This window comes from Bombina bombina, chromosome 4, assembly GCF_027579735.1.
Source record: "Bombina bombina isolate aBomBom1 chromosome 4, aBomBom1.pri, whole genome shotgun sequence".
Lineage (NCBI taxonomy): Eukaryota > Metazoa > Chordata > Amphibia > Anura > Bombinatoridae > Bombina > Bombina bombina.
In genome coordinates this window covers 832,797,013-832,823,074 of record NC_069502.1, presented here as the reverse complement: position 1 = coordinate 832,823,074, position 26,062 = coordinate 832,797,013, and the positions used below count along the sequence as shown (strand labels likewise).

The window sequence follows — 26,062 nt, the reverse complement described above, 5'->3', positions numbered from 1 at the left end:
GGCAGTGCTATGGAAATCCCATGAAAAAACATATTTTTTTTCGAGTGCGGGACTGACGTTGCGTTACAGGCTAAAAGGCTTGCAGTACAGTTACACCGACAAGACTTGTAATGACTGCGTTGCTGTTTTAACGCTGAAATGGCTATTTTTTCAGCATTAAAACACGAGCGCAAAACTCGTAATCTAGGTGATAGAAAGGTAAATAGGATGGTGAGCAGTTTTATCAGGGGCTTGGGAGGCGTTGCCATTTGGCATGTTGAATTTGAAGGGGAATCAGGGAAATGTTATTTCTTACTGGATGGTGTTCATTTAAATGAGGTTAGTTTAATTTATTTTAATGTTCAGAAAGGGGTTATAAAGGCCTTGGGTTTGGTTGGTGAGGCTCGGCCTTAGGCCTTACCTGAGGTGGAGTGCTTGTCTTGTGGATTAGCAGTTTTGTGTAGGTACCTCCTGGAATATCGGAAGAGGTGTAGGTGGGGATTGATTTACCTGGTTTGGGATATTGTTGCTGCTGAGGGCAAACACTGATTGGGGATTTAATCTGGATTGGTTATTTATTATTATTATGTTTATATAATTGTTTACAAAAATAAAATCTATGGCCTTTATAACCCATATTTAGTGTTATATCTAATTTATGCATATTACCTATTAAGGGGTCAAGTATTTCTGTATACAGATTGTTTTTGCATTGTAGTGCTTACTTGCTGATAGATTCTATGCATATGCAAATATTCACTTTAATTTATCTTTTTCTTTAAACTGATGGTTTCCATGTTCCTTTATGATTACAAGGTATAAAAATGTATAGCGTTCAGTTACTTGATAGATGAAAGAATTTCTTCCCCTATAATGTCATCCCAGCAAGTATGTAACTGAGGCTAAAGGTTGTGCTTTGTTATGCTATATGCAAATCTTTACATACCATATAAGTGTCAGGTAATTGCACAGCCCCAACTTATATCCCCACCCTTTTTCATAAAAGAAAAATGCAAGAAAAAAAAATCACATCAATTTGTGCTCCATTTGTTATCATTTCCACTGTCCACCTGGCAAAAAATGGGAGACAAAAGAAAATTTATTGAAGAACTGAGAAAAGTTTTTCCAAAAGCTAAAGACATGCCAGATGACCAGCTGCTTTTCACTTACAATGGATTGCTATACCCCAGTACAATTTGCAGTCCGGCCACATTTCAGGCTTTAAAGTCATTTGAGGCTAGAGAAGATGATATACTGATGGCTGCTTATCCAAAATGTGGTAAGTGACTTAAGTGACATGCAAATGCTGTTCAGCTGTTCATACTGTTATTTATTGGTATATTGTCATTGTAGTGAGGTGTAGTTATAGTTTAAAAGATTTTGGTATATGAAAAATAAATTGAATTGAGTAACATTGAAACCAAAATCTAACTCTACATGTGCTGTTTTATTTATACGTTCCAGTTTTACTTTCTCACTGTAATTTACCTCTGACAATTGTATTCTAACTTCTGCCCCACAAAAACTACGCACCCAACAGCATGCTACCCAGTGATTGTTCGTTATGTGTAGGAGTTCATTTATATCTGTCCCATACTGGGCACAGTAAAGGACAACTTTGCTAAGCATTGTAGTATTAAATGCAATGTATTGCTTTATAACTGATATATACTGTGCATGAAAAATACTTGAAAGGGACATATTAATTTTTCTTTTTGTATGTTTTTGCATTAGTGACCCACGCTTGATATGTGTTTAACTACTGCAAGCATTTGAAGCTCCCAAGCAGGAGTGGTGGTTGCATAATCTCACCAATCTACCACCTGAGGCATACAGAAGTATGCATAGAATGCACCATGCAGAGTAAAAGCTATAACTAAAACAGTAATAGTTTTTCCTAGAAGCACTTTACCTTTTTGCTTACATTAGACTTTATTTCAGTGTGCATACAAACTGATAACAAATGTGTGTCCCCCCCCCCAAAAAAAGAAGCATTTACCTAATATATTTATGCAGCAAAAATATTTAAAAAGCAACAATATTTCTTAACATTTCTTGCAGTCATTGACATGCCCTTCAAAAGCCTTTCAAGTTTGTTTATATCTGTCCATAGCTGAGCAAAGAAGATAAGATAAATAGGCTCCTGCACTGGTCAAACAACAATCACTGTTGTAGGCCAAGAGGTCTGAGGAAAGTAAAAAAATAATTTTTAGAGTTAAATATTTCAGGATTAAATTACAGTAAAAGCAGGCCAAATACATGTCTAGCATACTTCTCTTATGCATGAATAAACATTTTTGGCTAGAAAACAAGTGGAACGCAAACGATTGCACAAGGATTTAAATTGGGCTCATATTACATGTGGAGAAAAATCGCAATTTCGCTAGTGCAATCTTGATTTACGCTAGAATTCATTACAGCGATTTCAGAGCTATGGTTAACTGTTTTGCGAAATTAAAAAGTTGCAAAAAAACACTTCAAAAATCCAGTAAAAAGTACAGTTACACTCATATTAACACTGTCTAATACAAATTATTCAAAAAGTATATTGCACACAAAAGTTATAAGGGCTCAAAGATATGAGATCTTGGGTGTTAGAAAAAAAAGCCACATATATACATGTCTAAAGATGGATATGTACATATATATATATATATATATATATATATATATATATATATATATATATATATATATATATATATATATACAGTATATATATATATATGTGTGTGTACATATGTAATTATATGTGTATATATGTATTTACAGACATATATACACATATAAACACGTAAATATATTTGTACACACATAAGCCATATATATATAAGTGCATTGGAGCCTTTTGCAGTTAAGTAGATGAAAACTTGTAAAAAGATATTTATGGAATATTCATGTTTAGTAAAGGTTTTAACTATGTATTTACTGTAAATATTTCACATTCCAGTGTTCTGTACATAGAAGTATATGTTCTATGTATTTATAAATAGATATTGCTATATATCTGTATACATCTATAACTATATAAAGGGGCCTATTTATCAAAGGTCTGTATATAAAGGAGCCTATTTATCAAATTGTACTTGCGAGTAGGGATGGGCGAATGTGTTTATATCCGAATTCGAATGTTAGAACGAATGTTATTGTAGAAATTCGATTTACATAATAGAATGTTGATAAGAACGAATATTCTTAAAAATTCGATTTTCGAATGTTATTTACAGTTTTCGAATGTCACATTCGAATTCAAATGTCACATTCGAATTTGAATGTTACATTCGAATATCACATTCGAATTCGAATATTACATATATAAAACACAATTGTAGACTAGAAACACTATTTCGAATGTCACATTCGAATCGAATATTACATTTGAATCGAATGTCACATTCGAATTCAAATATTACATTTATAAAACACAGTATTAGACTAGAAATACTATTTCGAATTCGAATGTCACATTCGAATTGAATATCACATTTAAAACACAGTATTAGACTAGAAATACTATTTCAAATTCGACATTCAAATTCGAATATAGCATTCGAATTCGAATATTACATTTATTAAATACAGTTGTAGACTAGAAATACTATTTCAAATTTGAATGTCACATTCGAATTCGAATGTCACATTCGAATTCGAATATTACATTTCGAAATTGAATGAATACATAGCTAAATATTCTATTATTCGGACGAATATTTTCGAATTTTTCAATAAACGAAAATTCGAAAATAGAATGTTAGAATGTTATATAAACATTTGAAATTCGATTCGAACGAATGAATGTATCAAAATTCGTTTTAAATTTAGAATTTTTAGAAACATTCGCCCATCCCTACTTGCGAGCTGCTGGTGCAACGCCGTCCCCTGCAGATTCATGACCAATTGGCTGCAAGTAGGGGGTGTCAATCAACCCGATCGTACTCGATTGGGTTGAATTTTCGTCAATATCTGTCCGCCTGCTCAGAGCAGTCAGACAGGTTATGGAGCAGCGGTCTTTAGACCGCTGCTTCATAACTGGTGTTTCTGGCGAGTCTGCAGGCTCGCCAGAAACACGGGCTCTCAAACTCCACCTGGAGCTTGATAAATGGGCCCATAATTATCTATATGTATAGGTATAAATATATATTTGTTTAAAAATACATCAGATATATGTAGAAATATTTAATTTTGAATAAATAGAGCATATTTATTTATGTAAAGAACATTGGAATTTGAAATATTTATTTTTTCATGTCAGGATAATGCTAATGAGAATATGCAATGGTGTTTGCACGATAGGGGGGGGTTGTTAGTTTTCCCCCCACTTTTCATTCTCCATTGACTTCTATGGGACAAAGATATGCGATCGTGTTTGAGTGATAGTAAGGTGTCAGTTATGGGGGAATACGTGAACGCGCAGGCAATATTATGACTTCTGATTTTTGTGCTAGTCGGGTTACCACTATAGCAAAAACAGTTTTCTTTCCACTTGTAATACCAGCGCAACCTGACTAGTGCAAAAATGAAAATCCTAGCGGAGTTTTCGCAATAGCGAAAAACGCAAAATACTGCACCACTTGTAATCTAGCCCTTTATGAATAACTAGATGCTAGATACAATATGCTAACATTTTAAACAAGGAGGACACAGATAGGTCACTGTAAAGAATCATGTTAGCCGTATAAAACATGCACAAAATGAAATGATGATAACAGTGCTAAAATGTACAATATGATACTAAGCTGCTAAGAATTTAATTCTGAACAATATCTCATAGCTTGTAACTTCTTATACGTGATTATGTTTGAGGTACAATAGCTTTATATTACAAATAATGAAATTAATGGAAAACAATTTATATACTATACATTTATGAAAAATGTTTTTTCTCTTACTAGGTGTATCCAGTCCACGGATTCATCCTTACTTGTGGGATATTCTCAATCCCTACAGGAAGTGGCAAAGAGAGCACACAGCAAAGCTGTCTATATAGCTCCCCTCAGGCTCCGCCCCCCCAGTCATTCTCTTTGCCGCTCTAACAAGTAGCATCTCCACGGGAGGGTAAAGAGTTTGTGGTGTTAGATTTGTAGTTTTTATTTCTTCAATCAAGAGTTTGTTATTTTAAAATAGTGCCGGTTTGTACTATTTACTCTGAGGCAGAAAGTGATGAAGATTTCTGCTGAGAGGAAAAAGATTTTAGCATGTTGTAACTAAAATCCATTGCTGTTCCCACGCAGGACTGTTGAGTACTGGAGAACTTCAGTTGGGGGGAACAGTTTGCAAGCTTAACTGCTTAAGGTATGCTCAGTCATTTTTTTCTAACAAGACCTGGTAATGCTAGAAGACTGATAGAAATCCCCATGTGGGAAGGTAAGCCATTTTCTGAGACGCAGTATAGAAGGATGGCTTCAGTTAAGGGCTTAAATACTGGTAGACACTGTGATGGGCTAAATCGATTACTTTATTAGTGTAATCTTATATTTATTCAAGAAGTGTTTTAAACATTGGAGAACACTTTTGGGGTTTTTTACGCCTGGCATATTGTAAGACACCTAATCTGACTCAGGAAGGCCCCATAACTCCGGAATGAAGAGGGAGGGGGCCTCAGATTCGCGCCTCAGTTGCGCAGTTGTTTTTGCAAGGCAGCTTCATGCAGCTTCATGTGTAGAGTCCTGAGAGTGCAGGAGGACTTCAGGGAGGCTTATTTTCTTCTACAAATAACCCAAAAGGAAGGTAGGGCCACAGCAAAGACTGTGGCACCGTGCTGTAGTGTGTTAAACCGGTGGTTTACTTCAATTTGCTCCGGTTTGGGCAATAAGGGGTTAATTGATTTGAACATTTGTGTGCAATCATTTCAAAGCATTGGGATCATGTGGTGAAAATTTCATAAAGATCGGATGTTTTTTGGTGATTTGGTAAAAAAGTGTGTACTTTTTATTATTTAAAGGCACAGTAAAGTTTTTTCAAAAAGTGATTTTTACTGTATTGTAGTGCTGTCTAAATCTGTCAAACATGTCTGAGTCTTCAGATAGACCTTGTTCATTATGTTTAAAAGCCATGGCGGTACCCCCATTGCATTTGTGTATAAAGTGTGCTAAAACATCTAAGCATTTTAAAGACCATGCAGTGACACTTAAAAATGTAGCCCAAGATAATTCTTTAACGGAAGGTAATGAGGATAGTCCTTCCTCTCCCCATGTGTCGACACCAGTTACGCCCGTGCAAGCGATGCCTAGTACCTCTAGCGCATTGGCCCCTATTACTTTACAACAATTAGCAGCAGTAATGGATAATTCCCTTGCAGCATTTTTATCCAAACTGCCAGTTTTTCCAAAAAAGCGAGATAGCTCAGTTTTAAATACAGAGGATGAGCAATCAGAAGCTTTGGATGATTTATCTGTAGTACCCTCACAACACTCAGAAGTAGCAGTGAGGGACGGTCTGTCTGAGGGAGAAATTTCTGACACAGGAAAAGTTTCTCAGCGGGCAGAGTCAGATTCATTAGCATTTAAATTTAAGCTGGAACACCTCCGCAAACTGCTTAAGGAGGTTTTAGCTACGCTGGATGATTGTGACCCCATGGTGGTCCCAGAAAAATTGTGTAAAATGGACAGGTTTTTAGAGGTCCCTGTATACACTGAGGCATTTCCGATCCCAAAGAGGGTGGCGGATATTGTGACTAGGGAGTGGGAGAGACCAGGTGTACCCTTTGTTCCCCCCCCTATCTTTAAGAAAATGTTCCCCATAAATAACGCCAGGCGGGACGTGTGGTAGACAGTCCCTAAGGTAGAGGGAGCTGTTTCAACACTTGCTAAGCGTACAACTATACCAATAGAGGACAGTTGTGCTTTCAAAGATCCAATGGATAAAAAATTGGAAGGATTGCTGAAGAAAATATTTGTTCAGCAAGGTTTTCTTCTTCAACCAATTGCCTGCATTATTCCGGTAACTACTGCAGCGGCATTTTGGTTTGAGGCCCTGGAGGAGTCGCTCCAGAGGGAGACTTCGTACGACGAGGTCATGGATAGAATTCATGCTCTAAAGCTGGCTAATTCTTTTATCACTGATGCCGCTTTCCAATTAGCTAAGTTAGCGGCGAAAAACTCAGGTTTTGCCATCATGGCGCGAAGAGCGCTTTGGCTCAAATCGTGGTCGGCGGATGTGTCGTTCAAAACGAAACTGTTAAATATTCCTTTCAAGGGGAATACCCTATTCGGCCCAGAGCTGAAAGAAATTATTTCGGATATCACTGGGGGAAAGGGCCATGCCCTTCCACAAGATAGGCCGTTTAAGGCCAAAAACAAGGCTAATTTTCGCTCCTTTCGCAACTTCAGGAGCGGGCCCGCTGCAACCTCTGCTGCCGGAAAGCAAGATAACGCTTCACAGCCCAAAGCAACCTGGAAACCCTTGCAGGGCTGGAATAAGGGTAAACAGGCCAAGAAGCCTGCTCCTGCTACCAAGACAGCATGAAGGGGTAGCCCCCGATCTGGGATCGGATCTAGTAGGGGGCAGACTTTCTCTCTTTGCTCAGGCTTGGGCAAGAGATGTTCCAGATCCCTGGGCATTAGAGATAGTTGCTCAGGGGTACCTTCTAGAATTCAAGGATTCTCCCCCAAGGGGAAGGTTCCACATTTCTCGTTTGTCTTCAGAACAAGCAAAGAAACAGTCGTTCTTACGCTGTGTAGAAGATCTACTAAAAATGGGAGTGATACACCCAGTTCCAATTGCAGAACAAGGACTGGGCTTTTACTCAAACCTGTTCGTAGTTCCCAAAAAGGAAGGAACTTTCAGGCCGATCCTGGATCTAAAAATTCTAAACAAATTCCTCAGAGTTCCATCTTTCAAAATGGAAACCATTCGGACAATCTTGCCGATGATCCAGGAAGGTCAATATATGACTACCGTGGATCTAAAGGATGCGTACCTACATATACCTATCCACAAAGATCATCATCAGTTCCTAAGGTTCGCCTTTCTGGACACGCATTACCAGTTCGTGGCCCTTCCTTTCGGGTTGGCCACCGCTCCCAGAATTTTCACAAAGGTGCTAGGGTCCCTTCTTGCGGTACTAAGACCGCGGGGCATTGCAGTAGCACCTTACCTAGACGACATCTTAATACAGGCGTCGTCTTTTCACAGAGCCAAGGCTCATACGGACATTGTTCTGGCCTTTCTAAGGTCTCACGGGTGGAAGGTGAACGTAGAAAAAAGTTATCTGTCCCCGCTCACAAGGGTTCTCTTCCTGGGAACACTAATAGATTCGGTAGAAATGAAAATCTTTCTGACAGAGGTCAGGAAGTCAAAGCTTTTGAATACTTGCCGAGTTCTTCATTCCATTCCTCGGCCTTCTGTGGCTCAGTGCATGGAGGTAATTGGTTTGATGGTTGCGGCAATGGATGTAGTCCCTTTTGCCCGAATTCATCTAAGACCACTGCAACTGTGCATGCTCAAACAGTGGAATGGGGATTACGCAGATTTGTCTCCTCAAATACAAATGGACCAGAAAACCAGAGACTCTCTTCTCTGCTGGTTGTCTCAGGATCACCTGTCCCAGGGAATGAGTTTCCGCAGACCGGAGTGGATCATTGTCACGACCCATGCCAGTCTGATAGGCTGGGGTGCTGTCTGGGATTCCCTGAAAGCTCAGGGTCTATGGTCTCGGGAAGAATCTCTTCTCCCGATAAACATTTTGGAACTGAGAGCGATATTCAATATGCTCCAGGCGTGGCCTCAACTAGCGGAGGCCAAATTCATCAGATTTCAGTCGGACAACATCACGACTGTAGCGTACATCAATCATCAGGGAGGAACAAAGAGTTCCCTAGCGATGAAGGAAGTATCCAAGATCATCAAATGGGCGGAGGATCACTCCTGCCATCTATCTGCAATTCACATCCCAGGGGTAGACAACTGGGAGGCGGATTTTCTAAGTCGTCAGACTTTCCATCCGGGGGAGTGGGAACTCCATCCAGAGGTTTTTGCCCAGCTGACCCAGCTATGGGGCATTCCAGAATTGGATCTGATGGCGTCCTGTCAGAACACCAAACTTCCCCTTTACGGATTCAGATCCAGGGATCCCAAGGCGGCATTGATAGATGCATTAACAGCGCCTTGGTCCTTCAGTCTAGCTTACGTCTTTCCACCGTTTCCTCTTCTCCCTCGGCTAGTAGCCAGAATCAAACAGGAGAAGGCTTCTGTAATTTTGATAGCACCTGCGTGGCCACGCAGGACTTGGTATGCAGACCTAGTGGACATGTCATCGGTCCCACCATGGAAACTACCATCGAGGCAGGATCTTCTAATTCAAGGTCCTTTCAAGCATCCAAATCTAGTTTCTCTGCAACTGACTGCTTGGAGATTGAACGCTAAATTCTAGCTAAGCGTGGTTTCTCTGAATCAGTTATAGATACTCTGATACAGGCCAGAAAGCCTGTCACCAGGAAGATTTACCATAAGATATGGCGGAAATATCTTTGTTGGTGTGAATCCAAGGGTTACTCGTGGAGTAAGGTTAGGATTCCAAGGATATTGTCTTTTCTCCAAGAAGGATTGGAGAAAGGTTTGTCAGCTAGTTCCTTAAAGGGACAGATATCTGCTCTGTCTATCCTGTTACATAAGCGTCTGGCAGCTGTACCAGACGTTCAGGTGTTTGCACAGGCCCTAGTTAGAATCAAGCCTGTTTACAAGCCTGTGGCTCCTCCATGGAGTCTAAACTTAGTTCTTTCAGTTCTTCAAGGGGTTCCGTTTGAGCCTTTGCATTCCATAGATATTAAGTTATTATCTTGGAAAGTTTTGTTTTTAGTAGCCATTTCTTCTGCTCGAAGAGTTTCTGAATTGTCTGCTTTGCAGTGTAATTCACCCTATCTGGTGTTCCATGCAGATAAGGTTGTTTTGCGCACCAAACCTGGTTTCCTTCCAAAAGTGGTTTCTAATAAGAATATTAACCAGGAAATCATTGTTCCTTCTCTGTGTCCTAATCCAGTTTCTAAGAAGGAACGACTTTTACACAATCTTGATGTGGTTCGTGCTTTAAAATTCTATTTAAAAGCAACTAAAGATTTCAGACAAACATCATCCTTGTTTGTTGTCTATTCTGGTAAGAGGAGAGGTCAGAAAGCGACTGCTACCTCTCTTTCCTTCTGGCCGAAAAGCATCATCCGTTTGGCTTATGAGACTGCTGGGCAGCAGCCTCCTGAACGAATTACAGCTCATTCCACCAGAGCTGTGGCTTCCACATGGGCTTTCAAGAATGAGGCTTCTGTTGAACAGATTTGTAAGGCAGCGACTTGGTCTTCACTGCATACATTTGCCAAATTTTACAAATTCGATACTTTTGCTTCTTCGGAGGCTATTTTTGGGAGAAAGGTTTTGCAAGCAGTGGTGCCTTACGTTTAGGTTACCTGACTTGTTCCCTCCCTTCATCCGTGTCCTAAAGCTTTGGTATTGGTATCCCACAAGTAAGGATGAATCCGTGGACTGGATACACCTAGTAAGAGAAAACAGAATTTATGCTTACCTGATAAATTACTTTCTCTTACGGTGTATCCAGTCCACGGCCCGCCCTGGCAATTAAGTCAGGTTCAAATTTATTTAGTAAAACTACAGTCACCACTGCACCCTATAGTTTCTCCTTTTTCTCCTAACCATCGGTCGAATGACTGGGGGGGCGGAGCCTGAGGGGAGCTATATGGACAGCTTTGCTGTGTGCTCTCTTTGCCACTTCCTGTAGGGATTAAGAATATCCCACAAGTAAGGATGAATCCGTGGACTGGATACACCGTAAGAGAAAGTAATTTATCAGGTAAGCATAAATTCTGTTATTTCATTTTCTCATTTACATTTATCCAGGAAGTAATTGGACTTTACAGCTATTAGGTGACATGGTAAAAGCTGTGTACAACAAAGACATGCCGGCAATGATTCCAATGCTAGAATTTGGTGCTCCAGAAAAATATCAGGTTTGTGTTGAGTAAGGAATGACATTTACATCTCTGAACCAGAAAACCACTTATTAGTTTCTTTTTACATTTTCATTATCTTAGTTTTTTTTGTTTGTTTGCTTTTTTAGTATAATACTATATACTCTTTTGACAAATAAGTCATCAAGAAAGGAGCACTATAGTCACATTGTTTCTATCATTTATATGAAAGAACAGCATTTATACCTGGCAGTTTTCTTGTATGAAACAAAATATGAGGTAAAATCTGTTAAAACGTTACGTGGAATTGATAAAGTTTTGTTCATTGTGTACTTTGTGCTAGGGTAGGGCTCATTGACTGATAGGTATTTCCTGATAATGCTAATTTCATTGGCTAAGAGCATGTGCACTCAGGACCAATTTATCCACATTAGACACTATGCTCATGACCCACAAACTTCTAGGAGCCTACAAAAGGCAGAGGAAAAAAAAGTAGTTTTGGTGTTAAACAACATTTTTCAGTTTTCTTGGCAAGAAATTAACATGGTAAGTTTATTCTGAGTGTGCAAATGGAAACGGCAGGACACACACCTCTAGAAAAGTTTCTTGAATATTGTTTATTTCCTTCTTAATGTAAGGAGAGTCCATGGCTTCATTCCTTACTGTTGGGAAATACTGAACGTGGCCGCTAGGAGGAGGCAAATACACCCCACCCAAAGACTAAATACCTCTCCCACTTCCCCTATCCCCCAGTCATTTTTTGCCTTTCATCACAGGAGGAGGGCAGAGAAGTGTCAGAAGATTTCAGAGTTGTTCCTTAGGAGGGGTATCTGCCCTTCAATATGGAACTGGAGTTTTAAGTAGTCTTGTCAGCCTCTCAGTGAGAGCATTGACAAAAGTTAGAGTCTGGAGATGCAGGGAAAGTCTTCCTGCGAACCCATCCAGACTGCCTGCTAACAGCTCCTTAAGCAACCAGTGTTGATGGGTTTCACTGTCTGCTTTTCTTCACTCAAGTCCATGTCAGGAGTGATGCTACAAGACTGTCACACTTGAGAGGCTGTGTTTCTGTTCCACAGCACGGATTCTGGTAAGATCAATGTTTACTTATATTGTTAACGCTGAAGACAAGGTCACAGTGTGGCTTCTTTTATCTTAATAGAATCATGGGTTAATATCTCCTGAGGGAGGTTATTGAACAGTAGGGATTTATCAAATGTGATACTTTGATTTTATGCTGCTTTATGTGTGAGATTTATTTTTTTGGGCTCATAGCCTGTTGTTATGCGGTAATGGAACATACAGGTTTTTACTTTCACTTTGAACGCTGCCCACCTTGTAGCTTGATGCACTTTTTCTCATAGCAGGGGCAGTCCTGCCTTGTGTACCATGTGACCGGGTGTGGTCACACTTTTGTTTTCTCTTTCCTGACCGTGCTAGCCTGTTTCTCTGTTTGCCTGGGTCTAGTAGGTGGGGAGTGCCCCAGTCGTTGGAAGTATAAAGGTGCCGTTTTGTGAGAAATAAAAAGATCTTTTATTCTGTGTCCTACTGTTGTTAGCGCAAGCTATGGAGGATTCTGATATACTTGAGGGTACTCCCTCTATTCCTAATAGTAATACCTGTCTATATTGTGAGGAGACCTTGGTGTGCCTGCTCTCTCAACTATGTTCAATATGCATCAAGGTTATTATATCTAAGAAGGTTAACCCCTTTAAAACTACCGAGCTGTCCACCTCTGACGACTCGCCATCCCATAAGGTGCATACCCATCAGTCATCTCCACTGTCACATGCAGCTTCCCATAGTACGCCTGGAGGGACTCTTTTATCATCAGACTTTACCGCACAGTTAAAGATGGCGGTGTCTGAGGCTCTTAGTGCTTTACCTCGCCCTGCCAAGCGCAAGCGAAAGGTTAAACATAGCTCTCCGGTACAGGGGACATGCAGTGATTTATTAGATTTGTTTGCTTTTCAAGTATCCCAGGATGTGTCACACTCTGAGTCTTCAAAGGGTGAAATTTCTGGATCGGAGTCTGCTACCTGTAGGCCTCCGGCTGTGGAGGAGCCAGCCTTTAGATTTAAAATTGAACACTTACGTTTTCTTCTAAAGGAGGTTCTGTCAACATTAGAGGTTCCAGAGGCCAAGTTGCCTGATGAACCTTTGATCCCTAAAGTAGACAGTGTGTACGAGGACAGGGTAGCGCCGCTAACTTTTCCTGTACTTGTAAAAATGGTGAACATTATTAAGAATGAGTGGGATAGAATTGGATCTTCCTTTTCCCCTTTGCCTTCTAAAAATCCCCAGTCCCGGACTCTCATCTGGAGTTGTGGGTTTCCATCCCTAAGGTGGATGGCGCTATCTCCATGTTAGCTAAGCGTACTACTATCCCTCTTGAGGATAGCTTGTCTTTAAGAGAGCCGATGGATAAGAAGATGGAAACTTTTCTCAGGAAAATGTTTCAGCATGCAGGATATTTATTTCAACTGGCAGCGGCTGTTGCCTCGGTTGCTGGAGCTGCGGCCTACTGTTGTGACTCCTTAGCGAATTTGATCGAGGTGGAGGGTCCCCTTGATGTTATCCAAGAAGTTATTAAAGCTTTGAGAATTGCTAATTCTTTTATCTGTGATGCAAATATGCAGATTATTTGCTTGAATGCTAAAATCTCTGGTTTCTCAGTACAGACCCGTCTTTACTTTCCCTCCCCTTTAAGGGAAATATTTTATTTGATCCAGGCCTGGACTCCATTATCTCCATGGTTACAGGGGGCAAGGGTGCCTCTTGGGCCTTTAAAAACAAGGCCTCTATGGATCAGATTTGTAAGGCGGCTACCTGGTCCTATACACTTTTTCTAAATTTTACAAGTTTGATGTTTTTGCTTCAGCGGAAGCAGCCTTCGGAGAAAGGTTTTGCAGGCTGTGGTGCCCTAAGATTAGGGTCCGACTTTATTTTTGTCCCCCCCGTTATCATTCAGTGTCCTCTAGAGCTTGGGTATAAGTTTCCCAACAGTAAAGAGTGAAGCTGTGGACTCTCCTTATATTAAGAAGGAAAACATAAATTATGCTTATCAGATAATTTCATAATTTCATTTCCTTCTGTATAAGGAGAGTCCACGGCCCCCGCCCGTTTTTCTCAGATGGGCGGCCCCCTAAATTTATTTTCTCTTCTGGCACCTTTTATACCCTATTTCTTCTGCTGTTCCTTGTTCCCTCGGCAGAATGACTGGGGGATAGGGGAAGTGGGAGAGGTATTTAAGCCTTTGGCTGGGGTGTCTTTGCTTCCTCCTGGTGGCCAGGTTCAGTATTTCCCAACAGTAAAGAATGAAGCCGTGGACTCTCCTTATACAGAAGGAAATTAATAATTTATGTTTTTACTTCCTTTGCTGTGAACAGTTACGTATATATATATATATATATATATATATATATATATATATATATACACATACACATGTTCCTGCGCATATCTAATAACTATTGAGTAGCATGCAGGAGTTACGGGGCAGTTTCTAGAGAATCTGGTTCTGGCACCATTCCAAAATGTGCACTACCCCAAAATTCTAATGTGCAACCTTCTACCTCCTAAACCTTCCACTGCTCACTCTCATTTAGTTTTAATTTCAATCTGTAACATGTAGGTAAATATAATATTGGGCCAGATTACAAGTGGTGCACTAACGTTATCTTTGATCGCAGAAACCAATATTGTGAGCTAAACTGTGCTCATATTACAAGTTGCAAGTAAACGAGTTTGCTCAAGTGCAATTTAAATTTATGCGTTTGGGGTTAGCGAGAGTGGTGACCTAGGGGTAGATTTATCATGCTGCGGAAGCAGCTGTTTCCGCGCAAGCCTTTAGGCTCACCGGAAACTTAAGTTAAGTTAAGAAGTAGCTGTCGTAAGATGGTGGACAGCAATGATCCCCGTCAGATACGATCGACACCACCTGCTAGCGGCCGCGAATGTGCAGGGGGCGGCATTGTACAAGCATTTCCCCAGAAATGCTTGTGCAATGTTAAATGCCGACAGCGTATGCTGTCTGCATTTAGCGATGTCGGCCAGACATGATCCACTATAGAGTGGACATATTATAAATCTACCCCCTAGTGTAAAGATAAGAGTTAAACAAAAAATCTATACACTGTCTAATAAAGTTATTTATATAAATATTAATACAAAAAATGTGTACGGGTTAAAGGGTAAATGGTTTATGACAAGGACTAATATATATATATATATAGATGTAAACTTTCATAGATCACTCCCTCTATACATAATAAAACAGCAAACGTTTTTCTTTTTTACTGTCTACATTGTTTAATGGTGCTAACACATGTATAAGTACATAGGTACAATCTCATCTGAGCACTAAATTACAAGTGCATAAACAAGCAAAACACACAGGGTTTGGTTTTAAAGACCTGGGTCTAAGTCATTAGTTTTTATATTAGAGAAGTTTTTTAATGATTTTGTTTTATGGTTATTGATCTTATTTCATGCCAATTAAGGTCTATTGTTTGATATTCATTTACAATGTAATTCTAGGTATTTTAATCTTAATAGACTTTAATCATCCAGAGTAATTTTGGCTGCTAAATAGGCACATTTTAACCCCTTAACGACAAAGGACTTACCAGGTACGTCCTGCAAAAACTGTCAGTTAGTGACAATGGACGTACCTGGTAAGACCTTGGACTAACTGAGTGCTGAAAGCGATTGCGATCTCTTACAGCAGCTCTCAGGGTATTGCAGTGATGCCTCGATATTGAGGCATCCTGCAATACCCTTTTTACAAGCATCCAATGCAGAGAGAGCCACTCTGTGGCCCACTCTGCACCGGTAGCAATGATGCCGTTAGTTGGTGGGTGGGAGCTTAGCAGGAAGGCAGCTGGGCAGCCCATCGCTACCTAGCATCCGGTTCCTGTAAGAGCAATGTTCACGCCGGGTGCCGGGAGTGTGGGGGGGGGGGGGTCTGCGGGGGCGCATGCAGCAACCACTGCCACCAATGATCCCTGAATTGAGAGGGAGTGGGGGGAAAACTACATAATTATTAAATCTAAAAGGATCTGGAAGAAGGAGGGGGATGGAGGTATTGAGTGGGGGGGCAGCTACACTACAGAAAAAGCTAGCATTATAAAAAAAATAAAAAGAACTTTGTTTTGGGGGGCAAACTGGGTACTGGCAGATAGCTGCCAGTACCCAAGATGGTGGCAAATAGGTAGTGGGGGGAGGGTTAGAGAGCTTTTCAGGGGGGATCAGGGAGGTTGGGGGCTAAGGGGGGGTCCATCACAGCTGAATATATATATTTTTTTTAAATAAAAAAATAAAAAAACACCTTTTATTTTTAGTACTGGCAGACTTTATGCCAGTACTTAAGATGGCGGGGACAATTGTGGGGTGAGGGAGGGAAGAGAGCTGTTTGGGAGGGATCAGGGGGTGGGATGTTTCAGGTGGGAGGCTGATCTCTAAAATTAACCCTGCAAGCTCCCTACAAGTGTGCTGCACAGCGGCATTTAGCGGCCTTCTGTCAGGATGCCAGGAATCAGACTGAGACGAGAAGTGCAAAAATAATCACACCTTTATTAATAGCAAAAAATTATAAAATGTCCACAAGTCAAATAACAAGCCAGGAGTCAAAACCAGAGCTGGTAGTCAGACGAGCCGAGTCAGGAGCCAAAGCGAATAGTCAGACGAGCCAGAATCAGGAACAAGGAGAACAGCACAGTCAGGAACAAGCCAGGGATCAGGAACCAGGAAGGACGTCAGGCAGCCAGGTAATACACAGGAACTCTCACAAACAGGTCTCAGACAACGCAAAGGCAAAGCATACTGAACAGAGGCCCTTTAAATAATAAATGATGACATCACAATTCTGAGACTGCATCCTGTCTAACATGGATGATGCACAACAGTCTGGCCATAAAAGGAAGTGCAGAAAGTGAGCAGCATCCCCCACAATGCACCAAGTCAGGAATAGAGGTGAGTAAAATGGCTGCCAGCAGCACATGGCAAACACACCAGGGAAAAACCCTCACAGTACCCTCCCTTCAACGACCCCTCCCCCGCGGGAGGACAAAAGGCTTATTGGGGAAACGGGCATGGAAGGCACAGAGGAGGGCGGGAGCATGAACATCAGAGGAGGGAACCCAAGAACGCTCCTCCGGACCGTAGCCCCTCCAGTGAACCAAATACTGTACACGGCCCATGGACATACGAGAGTCAATAATGCTGCTGACCTCATACTCCTCATGGTTGTCAACAAAGATAGGACGGGGATGAGGCAACACAGTGGTAAACCGATTACAAACCAATGGTTTCAAGAGGGAGACATGAAAAACATTGGAGATGCGCATAGCAGGAGGAAGGTCAAGAGCGTAGGCCACAGGATTAACCCGTCAGAGTATTCGAAAAGGACCAACATAACGGGGAGCCAATTTATTGGAAGACACACGAAGGTTCAAGTTGTGGGAGGACAGCCAAACTCTCTCACCAACCTGGTAGGAAGGTGTGGGCAGACGCCTACGGTCAGCGTGGAACTTTTGGTGCTGCATAGCACGATGAAGGCAATCCTGAATCTGCACCCACGTGGAACGGAGTTGCCGGAGATGCTCCTCCAAAGCCGGAATACCCTGAGACATGAATGAATCGGGCAACAAGGATGGTTGAAACCCATAATTCGCCATGAACGGGGATAACTTGGAGGAAGCATTAATAGCACTATTACGAGCAAACTCTGCCCAAGGTAACAGTTCAGACCAATTATTGTGGTGATCTGAGACATAGCAACGGAGGAACTGTTCCAGAGCTTGATTAGACCGTTCCGCAGCCCATTGGATTGAGGGTGATATGCTGAGCAGAAGGAAAGCTGGATCCCCATTTGAGCACAAAAGGAACACCAAAATCTGGAGACAAACTGGCTACCCCGGTTTGACACTATCTCCTTGGGTAACCCATGTAAATAGAAGACCTCTTAGGCAAAAATTGAAGCAAGCTCCTGAGCGGTAGGCAGCTTCATCAAGGGAATGCAATGTGACATTTTAGAAAAACGGTCAACCACCATAAGGATAACAGTATTGCCATTGGAAACAGGGAGCTCGACAATGAAGTCCATGGAAAGATGTGTCCAAGGACGCTCACCATTAGCAATAGGTTGAAGAAGACCCACAGGAAGACGTCGAGGAGTCTTATTCTGTGCACAAACTGAGCAGGAGGCAACATACACAGCAACATCAGAACGAAGACCTGGCCACCAGAATTGTCGAGTGACAGACCAAATCATTTGGTTCTTGCCTGGGTGACCTGCGGCTTTAGGATAGTGGTAAGTGTGCAAAAGTTTAGTTTGAAGATTCTCAGGAACAAAACACTTACCACTAGGTTTCTCAGGCGGTGCATTGGTTTGTGCAGCCAGAATCTCCTCCCCCAAGGGAGAAGTCAAATTAGTACGTATGGTAGCCAAAATATGGTCAGGAGGTATAACAGGTGTAGGTACAGACTCCTCCTTGGACAGAGGCGAAAATTGTCGAGAGAGGGCATCAGCCCTAACATTCTTACTACCAGGCAGGTAGGAGACCACATAATTAAATCGAGACAAAAATAGCGCCCATCTGGCCTGTTGGGGCAACAAACGTTTTGCTTCAGATAGATAAGTTAAATTCTTGTGGTCATTAAGAATGAGCTCTGGCACGCTAGTACCCTCGAGAAGATGCCTCCATTCCTTGAGTGCCAAAATTATGGCCAGTAATTCCCTGTCGCTAATTTCATAATTGCACTCCGCTGGAGACAATTTCTTAGAGAAGAAACCACACGGATGCAAGGAACCGTCAGGCGTAGGACATTGAGACAAGAGGGCACCTACTCCAGTCTCAGATGCATCGACCTCAAGAATGAAAGGCAGGACAAGGTTAGGATGAGCCAGAACTGGAGCAGCAGAAAAGGCAGTCGTAAGACTATCAAAGGCCTCAATGGCAGTAGGTGACCAATGGAGTGGATCATTCTCTTTACGGGTCAAGTCTGTGATAGGTTTGACCAAGGAAGAAAAGTTTTTAATAAACTTTCTATAGTAATTGGCAAACCCCAAAAAACGTTGAATAGACCGAAGACCAACTGGGCGAGGCCACTGCAGAACTGCAGATAACTTGTCAGGATCCATGGAGAACCCTGCAACGGAGATAACATAACCTAGGCAGGTTACTTGAGTCTGATGGAACTCACATTTCTCAAGTTTAGAAAACAGGCCGTTCTCACGTAGTCTCTGAAGAACCCGTGTAACATCAGAACGATGAGCCTCAATTGTGGGTGAGTGTATGAAGATGTCGTCTAAGTACACCACAACACACTGTTGCAACATATCTCATAGGACATCATTAATAAATTCCTGAAAAACAGCAGGAGCATTGCATAGGCCAAAGGGCATTACAAGATACTCTAATGTATCCTGGTGTTAAATGATGTTTTCCATTCGTGACCCTACTTAATCCTAACGAGATTGTATGCTCCTCTCAAATCAAGTTTAGTAAAGACCGTAGCTCCCTTGAGGCGGTCAAAGAGTTCAGTAATGAGTGGAATAGGGTAAGCATTCTTAATGGTAAGATGATTAAGACCCCTATAATCGATACATGGTCTTAACTCGCCACCCTTTTTCTTCACAAAGAAGAAGCCAGCCCCTGCAGGAGAGAAGGATTTGCGGATGATCCCCCGTGACAGAGCATCAGCAACATACTCCTCCATAGCACAATTCTCTGCAACAGACAGAGTGTACACCCGGCCCCGAGGAGGAATGGCTCCGGGTTGCAGGTCTATGGCACAATTGTAAGACCAGTGAGGAGGCAACGTACCGGCACGCACCTTGTCAAACACGTCTCGGAACTCTCGGTACTCCTCTGGCAATTGAGATACCGAAGAAGTGCACAAGACTTTAACTGGTTTCCGAAGACAAGTGGAAATACATTGCGGGGACCACAACAAAATTTTGGACCTGCGCCAGTCGAGACTGGGATTGTGCTTTTGGAGCCAGGGATAACCCAGTACAACTGAATAATGCGGAGAGTTTATCACCTGGAACTGGAGAGTTTCAAAATGAAGAGCCCCAACAGCCATGGACAATGGAGCAGTTTCGTGAATAACGAGTGCGGGCTGAAGGGGCCTGCCATCAATGGCCTCAATAGCAAGCAGAACAGGCCGAGGCAAAACAGGAATGGAGTGCTTTGATACAAAAGCACTGTCAAGAAATAGCCCGCAGCACCGGAGTCAACAAGAGCCTGAGTGACTATGGAGGAGTCCACCCAGGAAAGGACAACCGTGACCAAAGGTTTCTCCTTAAGCGGTTCCGGGGACAAGGATAAACCACCCAAGGTCTGCCCCCGACAGGACCTTAGGTGTGAGCGTTTCCCGGCCATGTAGGACAATACGTCAAAAGGTGGCCCTGCAACCCACAATAGAGGCAGAGCCCCTTCCTCCTCCTAAAGGCCCTCTCCGCCACGGAGAGACGTGTGAATCCCAACTGCATCGGCTCAGCAGTACCTGGTGACTTGGGACCAGGAGGAGAGGGAGGCATGAGTGGGAACGAACACGTAGGAGACAACGGAACAGGAGGCTTCCGCAAGCGCTCCTTGAAAGAGGGCTTCTCTCTGAGTCTGATGTTAATTAGGATCAAAAAAGACACCAATGCCTCGAGATCCTCTAGTAAATCTCTTGCAGCAACTTCGTCTTTAATCGCATCAGAGAGCCCATGAAAGAAGGCGGCAACAAAGGCTTCATTGTTCCAACCTACCTCTGCGTCAAGCGTACGGAACTCAATAGCATACTGAGCAACAGATCTTGTACCTTGCTGAATGGAGTCGTTTAGCAGCAGAGGAGGAGCGAGCCGGAACATAAAATACCCTTCAAAAGGAGGCCACAAATTCAGGGTAATTTGAAATCACAGGTTTATTAGTCTCCCACAAGGGATTAGCCCAGGCAAGAGCTGTGTCAGAGAGTAATGAGATGAGAAATCCCACCTTAGCTCTGTCAGAGGGAAACGCCTGAGGTAACATCTCAAAGTAAATGCCCACCTGGTTCAAAAACCCTCTGCACTGAATAGGATCGCCTCCATATCGCTGAGGTAGAGGTGCAGAACCGGACATGCTCCTGGTAGGCAAAGGTGCAGCAGCAGAAACAGGAGCAGCCATAACATGCGCAACACTTTGGTCCAAATGTGCAGTGCGAGTCAGCAGGGTTTGCAGAGCTAGTGCAAATTGATCCAAGCGGTGATCCTGTACATCCATCCTGGAAATGATGGCAGGTAAAGGTGGATAATTAGCAGCATCAGGATTCATGGCCTTTGCATAATGTCAGGATGCCAGGAATCAGACTGAGACGAGAAGTGCAAAAATAATCACACCTTTATTAATAGCAAAAAATTATAAAATGTCCACAAGTCAAATAACAAGCCAGGAGTCAAAACCAGAGCTGGTAGTCAGACGAGCCGAGTCAGGAGCCAAAGCGAATAGTCAGACGAGCCGGAATCAGGAACAAGGAGAACAGCAGAGTCAGGAACAAGCCAGGGATCAGGAACCAGGAAGGACGTCAGGCAGCCAGGTAATACACAGGAACTCTCACAAACAGGTCTCAGACAACGCAAAGGCAAAGCATACTGAACAGAGGCCCTTTAAATAATAAATGATGACATCAAAATTCTGAGACTGCATCCTGTCTCACATGGATGATGCACAACAGTCTGGCCATAAAAGGAAGTGCAGGAAGTGAGCAGCATCCCCCACAAGGCACCAAGTCAGGAAGAGAGGTGAGTAAAATGGCTGCCAGCAGCACATGGAAAACACAACAGGGAAAAACTCTGACACCTTCTAATTGCCAAAAAGCAACACCAAAGTCATATATCTCTGCTATTTCTGAACAAAGGGGATCCAGAGAAGGTTTTTCAACCATTTGTGCCATAATTGCACAAGCTATTTGTAAATAATTTCAGTGAGAAACCTAAAATTGTGAAAAATGTAACGTTTTTTTTTTATTTGATCGCATTTGGAGGTGAAATGGTGGCATGAAATATATCAAAATTGGCCTAGATCAATACTTGGGGTTGTCTACTACACTACACTAAAGCTAAAATTAACCATACAAGCTCCCTACAAGCTCCCTAATTAACCCCTTCACTGCTGGGCATAATACACGTGTGGAGCGCAGCAGCATTTAGCGGCCTTCTAATTACCAAATAGCAACCCAAAAGGAATATAAGTCTGCTATTTCAGAACAAAGGGCATCCCAGAGAAGCATTTACAACCATTTGTTCCATAATTGCACAAGCTGTTTATAAATAATTTCAGTGAGAAACCTAAAGTTTGTGACAAAAATTTTGAAAAAGTAAACGATTTTTTTTATTTGATTGCATTTGGCAGTGAATTGGTCGCATGAAATATAATTTATATATATGTATATATATATATATATATATATATATATATATATATACACACATGTCAAGGGATATTCAGGGATTCCTGACAGATATCAGTGTTACAATGTAACTAGCGCTAATTTTGATAAAAAGTGGCTTGGAAATAGCAAAGTGCTACTTGTACTTATTGCCCTATAACTTGCAAAAAAAAAAAAGCAAAGAACATGTAAACATTGGGTATTTCTAAACTCAGGACAAAATTTATAAACTGTTTAGCATGGGTATTTTTTGGTGGTTGTAGATGTATAACAGATTTTTTTAAAAAGTTTTATAGTAAATTATAAGATATGATGAAAATAATGATATTTTTAGAAATTCCATTTAATGGCGAGAATAACGATATATATTATGTGTGGGTACAGTAAATGAGTAAGAGGAAAATTACAGCTAAACACAAACACTGCAGAAATGTAAAAATAGCCCTTGTCCTTAAAGGGACAGTATGCACTCATTTTCATATAACTGCATGTAATAGACACTACTATAAAGAATAAGATGCACAGATACTGATATAAAAATCCAGTATAAAACTGTTTAAAAACTTACTTAGAAGCTGTCAGTTTGGCTCTGTTGAAAAGGCAGCTGGAAAGCCCACTGCAAGTGGTAAATAAGACACTCCCCCCTCCCCCTTCTTTTGCATATGAAAAGACCCTTTACACAAACAGGAGCAAGCTGGAGAAGGTAGCTGACAGTATTCACATAAAACTTTGGGGCTTGGTTAGGAGTCTGAAAATCTGAGCAATGTTATTTAAAAATAAGCAAAACTATACATTTATTTAAAAAAAAAATATTATGGGCTATATAAATAGATCATCTACAAAACATTTATGCAAAGAAAAAATGAGTGTATAATGTCCCTTTAAGGGTAAGAAAATTGAAAAATGGTCTGGTCATTAAGGGGTTAAATAATTCTTTTGAACACACAAACACACATAACATTAAAAACAAGCATTGAATAGGCAGGGCTGGGGACAAGTAGAAAAAAATCCTGGCAGTTGCCAATTTGCCCACCCCTAAAAATAACCCTGGTTACAGAGTTCTGCATTCCATAAAATACACTACAGACTCTAAGGGGTAGATTTATTAAGAAGCAGATGCTACTTTCTATGCCCATTGTTTCTGTCTTGACAGAAACGGAAGTTAAGACGCAGCTGTCTTTTAGGTGGCGGACTGAAATCATCCTGATCCGATACGATCGGGATGATTGAAACACCCTGCTAGTGGCCGATTGACCGATGGTGAGCAGGGGGCGGCATTGCATAAGCATTTCACTGGCTTGTGCAATGATAAATGCTGACATCATATGCTGTCAGCATTTAGCGATGTTGAGCGGACATAATTTGCTATAGCGAATCATGTCCGCTCGCCATTTAATAAATGGACCCCTATGAGGGATTGGAAATACCTCTATTTTCACAGTTAAATTACAAGAAAAATATGCAAATATGTAGTTAAAGTTTTGAAACGTTTTAATTATGCATAATGAAATACTAAAGATTAGATAGCTTTTATTTAAAAATCCAGTAATCTTGATAAAGCTTTAAACCTGTTTTGAACTTTACTAATTCTTAATTATGTTTTTCCCCAGAAACTAAAAGAAGAATCCTCGCCCAGAATTTTATCAACCCATTTCCCTTATGATGACATACCAAAAACATTTTTTGATAAGAAAGTAAAGGTAAATTATTTCAAAATTCTGCTGATTATAGCGATTATGCATTTATACAATGTTAGAGCTTCTGTGCATTAATACTGCTCAACTGCAATCTATTGCACTTCTATTACTGCACTCATATTGAAAGGCCACAGTTATTTTTTACCACTAAAGAAATAGGGTCCCAATTATCATTGTGCGAGCGGATATGAACCGATATTGCGGATCATGTCCGCTGCACATCGATAAATACCGACAGCCTACACTCTCAGCATTTATCATTGCACCTGCAGTTCTAGTGAACTGCTGGTGCAATACCGCCCCCTGCAGATTTGCGACCAATCGGCCACTAGCAGGGGGTGTCGTATTCAATCGGGTTGATTTCTGGCGAGTTCTTTATGCCGCCTCAGATAATTTGGCCCCATAGTCTAGGGCACACTAACATCTGCATGTCAGATAGGGCAGGTGCACTAAATTGCTTACATAATAGACTTCTGTGGGGCGCACAGTAAAATTCATGTTGTATATCACTGAAGCAGTAAACTAATAGTACTTTAAGCAGGGGGTGCACTAAGCCCATGGTATTCAAGCAGTGGAGTTCTTTGCGCAGTTCTGTTCTATACAATTAATAATAATAATGGTTTATTTCCTGTCTTAAAAAGCGCTAAATTTTACAGCAGTATTTTTGATTGCCCTCAAGCTCACCACTTAGCTCACTAGGAGCGCAATGAGTGTGCTAATATCGCTCCCTGTGCTATCAATGAAAAGTACAGAGCTCAATAAAAACATTTTTGCTGCGTTATTGTGATTTGATAAAATAACTATGAGGGCCCTGGCTAAATTTTAAATAAGAATAATTTTACATTGTGAGCTTTGTATCTCCCTAAGGGCTCAATTATCTAAAGCCCTCTGGGCTTGTGAGGCTTTCTAAGAAATCTTGTCAGTACTAGAAGCCCCTGTCTTATTTCTCTAAAGGAAATTTCAACCTTAAAGTGACATTAAACACTAAGGACCAAAGTGGAACATTATCATTAGCATGAGGAGCTTAAACACGATCATAAGATTGCAGTGTTCTTTTTACGCTGAAATCCATATTACAAGCGGTGCGCTGTTTAAATTACTGCAAATTTGTTTTGTGCAAATTTACAGTGATTTACTCTCCCGGTATTTTCTATGGGCGGCGTTGAGTGGCAATGTCCACTCGCATTACAAGTTTGGCCAGAGGATGCAGTTACACTAAACTATTCTATTTACCCCTAAACCACCACACCCCCATCACAAAGTAACCCACTACTCCATTAACCCCTAAACCGCCACACCACTCATCTCAAAGTAACCCACTAACATCTAAGCCCTCTATCCTAACACCCTTAAGTTACCCCAAAACAGACTAACCTTACCTGTAAAAATACATGTGAATTGCAATCCTCCTTTAATCCACCAATGAAAACATTTATATATCTACTTCTCAACACCAATTTCACTTTGATGTATATGTAAACACATAGGGCTAGATTACAAGTGGCATTTTTTCCGATTGGGCACTAACTGCACTCAAAGTAAAAGATTTGCTCAGCTGGGTTTGCACGCTTACAAGTTGAATGTAAAAATTTAGCACAAGAACGAAAACTCAGGCTCATTTATGTCAGGACTTCGGATATTGCAATCACTTAACTTGTCCTCCCCATAGACTTCTATGTCCATGCTACAAAAAAGTTATTGCTTGCGCACTAACCCCACACTGCACTATACCAGCACTAAACCCAAAGTGAGTAAGAAGTACTTTATATTCCTATGTTCAGATAGGAGAAAATGTTCTTTTTATTTTTTTAAAGATATATCAATATCTCTCTGTCTCTGTCTCTCTCTCTCTCTCTCTATAAATCTATCTATCTATCTATCTATCTATCTATCTATCTATCTATCTATCTATCTATCTCTTTCTATTTATATATATTTATATAGATATATATACGCACTAAATTGTTTTCCCCTTGCGTCCAAACACTGCTTAAAGTGAATGTAAACTTTCATCAATTAGTGCCCGGTAAATATAGTATTAAAAACAGGGGCACT

At 41.2% G+C, this 26,062-nt stretch overlaps 1 protein-coding gene across 1 annotated transcript in view; it reads left to right on the top strand.

The window, feature by feature from the left end:
• Nucleotides 1-1,047: 1,047 nt before the first annotated feature.
• LOC128657942 (sulfotransferase 6B1-like) overlaps nt 1,048-26,062 on the top strand; it is a 193,155-nt gene continuing 168,140 nt past the window's right edge. Inside the window, exons 1-3 of the mRNA XM_053712367.1 lie at nt 1,048-1,258; nt 10,822-10,931; nt 23,921-24,010. Coding sequence (XP_053568342.1) covers nt 1,060-1,258; nt 10,822-10,931; nt 23,921-24,010 — 399 coding nt within the window. The 5' untranslated portion in view covers nt 1,048-1,059. The remainder of the gene's footprint in view (nt 1,259-10,821; nt 10,932-23,920; nt 24,011-26,062) is intronic.